At 47.6% G+C, this 10,384-nt stretch overlaps 1 protein-coding gene across 1 annotated transcript; it reads right to left on the reverse strand.

Annotated features, from left to right (window-relative positions):
- Positions 1-384: 384 nt before the first annotated feature.
- Positions 385-9,695, reverse strand: CLDN11 (claudin 11; the record flags this gene model as incomplete). The annotated part of the gene is made up of 3 exons (XM_082288093.1): positions 385-617; positions 6,537-6,701; positions 9,470-9,695. The coding sequence occupies 3 exons, from the start codon at positions 9,693-9,695 to the stop codon at positions 385-387; spliced, it is 624 nt and encodes a 207-aa protein (XP_082144219.1).
- Positions 9,696-10,384: the final 689 nt, after the last annotated feature.

The following is a 10,384-nucleotide window of genomic DNA, read 5'->3' on the forward strand; positions in this document are numbered from 1 at the left end:
CTGTCAGAGTCCTCCTAACAGTGGGAAAGTGTCTCTCATTTCTGTTTTATTGCTTTAAACTCTCCTATAATCAGGGGAGCTAGAAGATAAATCCCTAAAACCCGCACGACAACCCCAAACCATCCTGGCTGCAAGAAGATGGGGCAGGTGGTCGGGACAAAACGGGGAGGACCAAGAGGTAGGGCTGGCTGGAGCTGTCTTTCTAGAGAAAAGGGGAGGAAGAGACGGGGAGAATAATGCTTCAAACTACCAGACATTTGTGCTGCTTTTCTAAATCTCCCCCTGGGAGCCTGACAGCCGCGCGTGTCAGCAGAAGCAAACCCAGGGCACACGGACCCACCAGCCAAAGCATCCGACGGCAGCCGTGGGGCGTCCCCGGGGCCTCTACACGTGGGCGCTCTTGGCGTGGGTGGGCGAGCTGGATCCCGAGCCGTAGTAGAAGCGGTTCTCGCCGAAGGTCTGCGCGTCTCCCGAGCAGCACACGATGACACAGCCGCCGAAGAGGCACAGGGCAGAGCCGATCCAGCCCGTGTAGAGCGAGTAGCCGAAGCTCATGATGGTGGTCTCGCGGTGGGCGCACACCGGGAACCAGATCGTGGCCACCACGCCACACATGGCTGCGGACAGAGGGGAAGGACAGCGTTAGGGTTGCGAACTGGAGGGGACTCCACGGTGTCACCCTGCCACGGGACACACAGCATGCAGCTGGGGACAGAGGGGAAACCCATCCCTCCTCCCTTCCAGTCCCATGGTGGGGCCCAGAAGCAGCAGCATCAGGGCTGGGTCCAAGAGATCTCCAAGCAGGAGGCAAGACGGGAGCCTCAGGAGTGAGAAATGGAGAGAGAACAGCCATCTCTCTCAGGCACCAACAAGAAGGAAAAACAACTGCTGCCTGACACAATTTGATATATTTATTAGAAGGGAAACAGATTTGTTCCCTAGAAATATCTTCTAAGAGGGAAAAATGAGAGGCATCCCTGAAACTGATGTTCTGGAGAGGTGAAGAAATAGGAATAGATTAGACATGAAGCAAGGCCACGAAAACCATATGGATCAGTGAGAGAATAAAGTCTGTGGACCAGTGTGAACTGGTTTAAATCCCTATTTCCACATGGACTCATGTGCTGTGTCCTCAGCCCATGTCAATCCTCATCATTGCTGTGGCTCTACTGAGTGGTCACATAAACATTCCCAAAATACCCCAGAACTCTAAGGAAGAGTAGGGTTTATTAAATACGAGCAGAAAATGAGCAGGGACAAAATAGGGGGGCAGTTAGGCATTGCTGGAGTTTTTTTTATGGAAAAGGAAATGCCTCACAACTCTGGAAAACAGATTCCACTTCCCTGTGGAAAATTTCTATCAAGCAATGGGGACAAACCCAGCAAGGCTCTCCAGACATTTACTGAATTGAATAAAAATGGGACCTGAAGAGTCTGCAGAAGCAAAAATGGGATCCTATCTAGAGGCTACAGCGGGTCAAAAAATGACTGCAGGCTTCACATTTTACTTGAAATTCCATAGGGGCTTTTTCCACAAAAAGCAGGAAGGCAGCTGCACTGGTGCTGTGAGGTGACATGCGAGGAAGACAGTCTCCACAGAGTCCCCACATGCACCGAGGGCAACGGGAGTTGATGGTGTTAATCACCTCCCAGGAGCAGGTCCTAAAACAATACTCCTTGATGGTCTGTACATCTGAGAAGAATTAATCTGTCAATATTTACTTGCCTCCGGGACAAGCTGTGCAGGACTCCATCCTTGTGGCTATCAGAGAATCAGAGCAAAACAATAATAGGACCGTGGCAGCGTTACAGATTTCCACCGACCGTGTTAAAAGGTATCTGGAGGCAGTGTCAGAAAGTTAAGGTTGCAAGAGGGAAAAAGAAAGGGGTGAGATTAAAAATAAAATTGTTTAGTTAAAGCAGAGAACAAACCGTAGCTCCTGGCCAGTACAGCAAAAAACCCATCCCCAAAGCTGCAGTTATTGTGAGAGAAAATATTTTCTTATGGAAAAGAGAAGAACATTTGAAGGATGCTTATAAAGCCAGAAATAATTTTGGGCCTCCTCAAAGGAAGGGCCCCGCAGCTTTGGAAGGAATTTTGGAGAAGGCAGAGAGGGGAGAAAAGCATTTCTCCTGCGTGTGGAGTGGTCCTGCAAACAGCTCGTGAACCTCCAACGCTTTAAAACAAAAATGTATCAGTTGGGAATCCACAAAGCATTCTAATGGGCTCTGGGAACAAAGCTGCTTTGTTGTCCGAAAAAACACAATCATCTTTTCTTTCTCTGTCAGCAGTAAATATATATATTTTTGTCTATAGACTGTAAGAGCCTTATCTCTCCAGACCCTCCCCCACAAGACAGGACCGAAGCAAACACTTGCACTGGGGTGAGAAGAGCTCTCAGGGATGCTCACACAATGGCATCTCTTGTGCATGTGGCTCCACTACATGTAAAACCACCTTATTTTAATGCTGACAATACCAGAAAGCTGTGAAACACAAGCCAAGGACTTTGCATGGGTTCACTTGACCTCTCTGTCCTCAGAGGCCACCAGCTGCCGTCAGTCACCAGTGACCCCGCTGCTGAGCAAGAGGAATGCCCTGGAACAGGACTGGGTTTCATCGCTCTGCATAGATTAGGTTGGGCTGTAAATCCTCTGAGGGGATGGGAAAAGGACAGTCAGCAATTGCAATATCTCTCCATGGGCTCAAATTCTGTTCTGGTTGTACTACAGGGAAAGGCTGAAAAAAAAGATGATTTGCCAAGAAACCCAAAGAGATTGGAAAAGGAGTTTTAGGGCAAGTTTCAAGTTTTAAAATGGCTGCCTACATGGAAAAGGAGTGTGGATAGAAGTTACTATCCCTTCTCTTGTGCTAATGTCAAGAGACCCTTTGCCTCTCTCTAAACAAGAAATCTTCAGACAGTAGAACTGCTGTAGCCAATACAGTCTAGCAGAAAAATAAAAGAAGATCTGCAAAGAGAAGAAATATTTTCTATTAGAGCGACTGAGTCAGTTGGAAAAACAGGCCTGTTTTGGAACACACATGTATGGAAATCCTGCCTGCCTTTTGCAGCTGGAGTAGGCAACCTCATAAAAGCCACTGTCTCTACCTAAAAAATCATCTCAGCACTGCGTGGCATGAATGTCCTTGCTCTATCAGATTGCTGTGAACCCACAGGGATACGTCCCAGCTCACAGTGTTTCCAAGTCCTTTTTAACTGTGGATTTGCAGTAGCTCAGTCTGCTGAGCTGAAACTCTTAATACTCAATATTAGAGATGTATTTGAGTCAGATGGACGTGCACAGAGACAAGAAGCACAGAAGGTTCTTGGGGAGCTGGGGGAGAGGGAACAGGATTACTCTAACTCAAGGGACAGTGCGTCCCTGCCAAATTCCTTAACAGTAAGTTAAAGGCTTTCTGCAGAAGAAAGAATACTTTTATTTCACATCTAAATTTAACTATTCCGACTTGCTGACTCAAAGTCACATGGATTTCTCTTTCAAAGCATTTAGTCGAAAAAAACAGATACCATTTCTTTTTTCTATATTCAAAACAATCCTTTTATCTTGATATCTGTGGTTTACAAGTAAATCTCATGCAGTCTTCAGAAAAACTCATTAACACCCTTTAGTTAGTACACAATGGGTTATTTTGTAGTAGCAATTTCCACTAACATATTTCATCTATTTTCCAGCATCTGAATCCCTCTCCTCAACTGGGAAAATGCCCCCTTGGTTACCAGCAAGGGGTCCTCTAAATTAGTATCAACAACACGGGCTGGGCCAGGGTTTTTCCGTCAACACCAATGTGTGAAATGTTTTCGTACCAGCTCAGAGCAAACCTCTGCTGACGGTTGTTTTCAGCCATAAATCAATTCTCTCGGTCAGATAGGATCAAGCAAAGCCATAAACACATCAGCAGCAGGATAGCAGGGCGTGCACACAGGTTGCACTCCAGCAGCCTGTGATTATCAGTGGACAGAAAAATCAATGGAATATCTGAGCCCATTGTTTTCCTGGCAAGTTTTCAACTTTTTATATACATAATTTTTTTTGGCTCTGTGCTGTGTTTCAATCCCTGTTTTCCCTTACAAAAAATTTTAGTGACAAACTGCCATCCCTTCCCCGAGCAGCAAGTGAAGCTTGTCATGGGGCCAGCTCCCCTGTTTGCATCCCCACTCTCTATTTCTGCTGCATTAGGGAGCATTTTGGGGATCATTTTCTTTTAACAAGAGCTCTGGGTGTTGCTCTCCCCTAAGAGGAAAAGTCTGGAGCCTGTGAGGTTGTGGAAACCAGGAGTGAGAATTCAGTGGCGGGAGGGTGAATAAAAACAGTCCAGGGCATGTAACTTCTAGAATATAATGGATTTTAAGTCAGTATTGTATCTTTCAGGACCTGATCCGTGCTTGTTAAATGCTCTGGAATGGTGACACCTCATTTTGCAACTAACAGATCATTAATCAGCTTAAATAATGTCAAAGTCCTAAACCCTGTACATTATTCTTCTTCCAAAGGACTGTCTTGCTGATCAGCCTGGAAAAAAATGGGCTTTGTAAATGTAAATGTGGGTTGGTTTGCTCTTTCTTTTTTTTATAAAAAGCAACTTAGGAGCGAAAGAAGCTTATTTATTCTTCATTTGTGATCTGACAAGAAAAGCATTATTGTAATTGTGACTAAAACATTGTGACCAGGCTGCTGATCCCAGCCCAGATCATTCAGGGCATTAGTGACACAAGTAAATCACTTCACCTGTAGGTGCTTCAGAGCTCACAGGGGTTAAAATCAGGAAGATTTGGTCCAAATCTGACCCAAAGAGCATTCGTCTGCCAATGCCTCCGTGATACAAATGTGAGAGATGTGATCTCTCACATTTCCTTTCCTCACAGGATCTACCTAGTGGGAAAGCCATGTTCTGAGGCAGAGGGGAGCCTGGCTTACGGAGCACCACAAGTCTCCATCATCTCCTCACATCTGTTCTCCTCCCTGGTGTCCCACTGTAGAATGACTGGGATGGCATAGTGGCACACCAGACCCCAAACCCTGGTGGGACACTGCAGCATAGAAGGTTTCACTTGTTCTAATACAGCAGTACCCAACACTGTCACTGCAATTTGTCACATGTGTGCTGGTCCTCTGGTCACCCTCTTGCCCTTTGGGATTTTTAGGGACAATCCTCCTGCCTCCATGTCTGCAGCCATGCAAGCAGGGCTGACCTGCAGCATGGTGCTCCTTGACTGGAACCAAAAACTTGTGGCTTTTGTGGCAAAGTGCAGCTCTGCTGGTCCTCCCTGTCCTGGGCAGGGCAAATCCATCAGAGCAGACTCCTCTGGCACTAGAACCTCACTCACAGGCAGAACCCCCCTCACTTTTTCTTTCGCTTTTCCAAGCCCGAATACATGACTCAAGGTTCTGGGGCAGGGATGAAGGTCACATTCCAACACGGCTGTTTGTGATTGGGATATCCTAGGCAGGCCCTATAAAGCTGATGTTAGGATTTCCAGCTGTGCCCTTAAACTCCACAGCACCAGTAGGGCCCCTTGGACTCAATCCCTTAGATTTGGGATGTATGGACTTGTACTAACCCCAAGGTGACGGAGGAGGGATCACTTGCACAGAAGGAGCATCCAGAGGACAGCCCTTCTGAGTGTGCAGCTATATTCAGTGCCCACTTGAAAAAAAAGAAGAAGAAGAAGAAAGAAGACGGGCATGATGTCAGTGCTGGCCGCCAGCGAGCAGCAGAGCCACACAAAGAGGCCACTTTGCCTCTCCCCTCCTCCTCTGCCACAGACGGGTGAAAACAAGGCCCTGCAGGCTGTTGCTGAGATGACGAGGCCTCAAGAACATGCAGGTGTTGCATGGGGGACAATGAGCTCCACAGTCTGTGCTGCTCAAAACAATCTCCTCCACAAGCACCGAGGACGGGAAGAAATTCCCAGGGGAGCTTGGAGGCCGAGGGTGATGCTGGCCAGAGGGGGTTGGGAGGCACAGGGAACATGCCAGCCCTCTTCCCATGTCAGTGCCAGCCCTCTTCCCATGTCCGTGCCACCTCTATGCTCCTTCCCCTACAGTTGCCACAGGACCAATCCCGCTCAGTAAGGGCTTCCCTTCCCACATGCCTCAGCTTACATTCCCTGGATGCCCAAGGAAAATTTGGAGGCTATCCATTCCCTGTAAGTAGCTTGGAAGTTTAGACCTTTTTCCAAAAATCACTCCCAGAGGGAACCAGCACAGTCAGTGCCTGTAGTCACTGCCTGTGTGAGGTGGCCTTCCCAGAGAACCCACACCCGAGCACTCCACAAGGCAAAGACAGAGGGATTCACAGCCCTCCCTCTAACCCTGCTTCACTCCCTGCCTCCTGCCCTTGTCCTCCCACTCCTGTCCATGCCTTTTGTCCACCCACAGGCTGCAGCAATGCTGGAGAGCTCTGGGGCCAGCGCAGCCTGCACAAATCCTCCCAGGAGATCATGCTCAACCAGCCTGCGCTGTCCTGGAGCAGGGGACGAGCTCCAGCCCTCCACACGTGGCAGGTGCCTTACCCAGGAGGATGATGAGGATTCCTCCCAGCTGGGACCGCCGGTACTTGGCCGCCCCAGGCTCGTGGCCCATCCGGATGCAGGGCAGGACTGTTATCAGCAGGAAGATGGCAGGAAGGCCCAGGACGGAGGCGGCGATCATCAGCGCTCGACATGCTTGGACATACCCTGTGGGCAAGGCAAGGGATGAGGAGTTTATTGTCTGCCACAAGAAAAGGAGATCTTAGACAAAAGCTCCTGTTGGATTAGAACCCAAGACTTGCACGGAGTACGGGAAATGGGCTCATCCCTGTGTGAGCATTGAATCTTCACCAGGCACAAGGCAGTGAGGCTGCAGTGCAGTGGGGAGTGTATGAACACGGGGTGTGCAGGCTCACAGTTTTCCAACAAACAAACAAGCAAACAGCACTGCCCAGAAAACAAAAGCTCTTCCCAGAGAGACACTGAGAAATCACGGAGCTGGAAAATATGGGAGGGGAAAGTCGGAGAAATGGACAGGAAGGAGTTTCCCTATATCTTTTCGTAACAAAAGTTTGATTAAAGAATTTTAAAAAGAATTTAAAGAAGAATTTAAAGTCTTCAAGATTAAATAACAGGGATTTGAAGGCTCAAAGACTCTCCCATCATTCAGAGGGCTGAATAGTTGATGACCCACTACACACACTGCAGGTCCATGGGATGCTGCCAGCAGCTGTCCCAAGGCAATGAGCACCGCTGGCCTGGGAGGAGGAGGAAGAGGAGGAGGAGGGACACTCCTCACCCACAGCCCCATCCCTGCACTGCACCCCAGGAGCTCAGCCTGGCTGTGGGGTCTCAGAGGAGATCCGTGGTTTGAGCTGACCACTGGCACAGCCCTTCCTTAGGGAGAAGACTGTACCTTGCAGAGCTGCTTGAGCTGCCTAACCAAGGGCCACGTTATTCCTCCAGGTCCCTAAGGACATTACAGGATCCCCTGGCACTTCATCAGCTCCCCTTCCTCTCCTACCTCTCCCTGTGAACAAGGCAACAAGAAATAGCAGGGACATGGGGATGTGGGGGTGCTGGGCAGGACCACGACATTTCTGCCACTCTAGGAGCGTCTGTGTATCATAACATATGATTTTAGAAATATTTATATACACTATGCATACCTAAATTTGATATACTTTGTATGCAATGTATATATACTGTACAAAAATTGCATATATATAAATTAAACCAGGTCGTTACTTGCATGCAAAAGAAAAAGGACAAATGTCAGATTGCCCCAGTGCCTGGTGACCTCCCCCAGCTTTCAGGACAGTCTCAGCACATAGAGAGTGCTGGCTCTCTGTCCCCTCTTAATAGTAAAATGAAGCTGCCAGAGGCAGACATGGAATTTCATGATGCCTCAACCAACACCAGCAAAGAGGGTCCTCGAGCACATCCCACTGACACACAGGTACACCACCAGGAATGAGGATTTTACTGTTCCTGGAAATGCTGGCACTGTGTGTACTGAATATTTCCTTGATTTTTTTCAAGAGGAATCTTAAAAAAAATGTTACGTGAGGAGTTCAGGGCATAAAAGGAGACCCTAAACAAAAGAGATGGCTGTACCCAGTGTGGATTCTGTGCAATCAATCCCAAGTAAATGAGAATACAAACAAATTCATTTCAAAGACTTGACTCAGACAACAAAAGGCTCTAAATGTATTTCAGCTATCGGGTACACCAGGATAAATTTCCCCCTCATGCCAAGCTGTGGTTACCAAACAGGCTACAGGCAGAAACATCTTGGTTTGTGACTTGCTTCTGCTCAAGGGAAGCTTTGCTTTCTGCTGCTGCAAGACCCATTCACTTATTTATTAAGTTGCATTCCCTACTGTTTCTTCGGGGCAAAACCTTCCTCTGTCTTCTCTGCTGGATCAGATTTAAACGCAGTAGCAGTAAGGAAGGCAAACTTACTAAAATTAAGCTCACACAAAGAAAAGGAGAATGAGAGTCTCAACATTGCTTAGCAGAGTGTGACACAGACCACGCTCTGTAACAGAGAGAAATTCAGGAATAATATTTTTAACCTCTTGTAAGATTATTTTCACAACAATTTAAACCAATAAATAAGGAAACATGGAAGAAAATTTCAAGGAATGGTAATTTCTGCCCTGTCAGCTTTGAGAGAGGCACCTCTGACATCGTAGAGGAGTTGCAATCTAAAACACAGCAGAATGAAGTGCTACAGAGTGAGCAGTGATTGAAACAGGCAAGATCACTAACTAAACTTACAGGAAGCAGATCTCACAAGACTTTGGCAGGTTTAATCAGCTCAAAAGATGTGTTAATGTTGATTAAACACCTTGCTTAATTTTGCTTTGCAGTAAGCTAGATGAAAGTTACTATATCATTAAAAAATATCAAGCTAAATGTAGTTAGATCTGTTTGCTGTGTAAAAGTTCTGTCTTGCCTCAGAACCTGTGGCAAGCACAAGACCATCAAGACTAATGATGATCTTTTGAAAGATTAAAAGCCATAGCAGCATTAATAATAAATGCTGAAAGATTCATTATGCTCCAAATCACTTTAAGGAATCAAACCTTAACATGTGTAATAGCTCACCATCCCCTTGAAATGCTCTATTATTACACCTCAGTGTTCTCTGTGTGTTTTGCAGTGCAATCCAGAGCCAAGACGTGAAAGGAACAGTGAGCTCTTACTAAGAGCAATGATTAAACATGAATGGGATTTTAGTAGCCACAGGAAACACAAGACCTGGGTACGATTAAAACCAGGTGTAAATCAATGAGAATCACACCAAGAGCTATCATTCACCTTCTTTAGTGCATTTAATGGATCACCTCTTGTGCTGATGAAGCCGAAGGAGCTTCACCATCAACTCCTGCGGCAGCAGCACCTGCGCTGGTCAGGGCAATGCTTCAGCCCTCACTCAGGGTGGGGAGGGGAGGATGGGACACACGTACCTGGCAGTATGAGGATGTCCACGAGGGGCTTGCAGTGATAGAGACCTGTTGCCATGACACAGTCTGCCCACAGCCCCTTGGATCCCAGCTCATCCATTTTCCTGCAGGTGGTGATGGTGTAGCCGCATGTCACCACCCAGTCGTTGGTGGCCGTGGCCACAACCACCCCGATCCACCCTACAAAACTGCAGACAAATCCAGCCAGGTGCAGGCAGGTGGCCACCATCTCTGTCCTTTAGTGGGGAGAGCTGGACAGGACAATGCCCACGGGCGATCAGCAGAGCCACTCGACGAGATCCCTGCTGCTGGAGCAGGAGGGATGGGGTTTGGCAGGACCAGGTCCCTGATCAGGCTCTGCTGCAAGCACTCGGCTGCCTCTGCCCAGCTCCGTCCCTGGGAGGGGTCAGAGCTGCCTCCAGCCCCATAAAGCATGGGAGGAGCAAGTGGGGAGCCCCAACTTCTGCCAGAGCATCCGGAGCGTCCGAGGGGAAGGAGGGTGTGGAGAGGAGGAGATGCACAATCACACCCAACCGTGCTTGGAAAACAAACCAGAGGGGTTTATTCAAATGCAAACAGCCTGACTATTCGAAATTTAGCATCGAGGGAGAAAAATTAAGGCAGTGTTTGTGAGCTGAACTTTAATAGTCACACTGATACCTTCTCATGTAAAGGGAAGAAACGTGCTGGGCAGAGTTACTCATGAGATGGAATTGATCACCTCATCAAAGCCATCAGCACAGCTGCAGGAAAGGGACAGAATCAATCTTGGGTCTTTCCTGATGTTTCCAGTAATTGTAAGAATATGAAAGACCCATCACTGCATTCTCTCCTGTACCTGGGTTTTCAGAAATATTAACTTGCACTCACTGAGTCTTAAACACGTGTTCAACAGCACCTTAGTCCCATTTTTGAATG

The sequence above is a fragment of the Coloeus monedula genome, assembly GCF_965178545.1.
Source record: "Coloeus monedula genome assembly, chromosome: 10".
NCBI classification, from domain to species: Eukaryota; Metazoa; Chordata; class Aves; order Passeriformes; family Corvidae; genus Coloeus; species Coloeus monedula.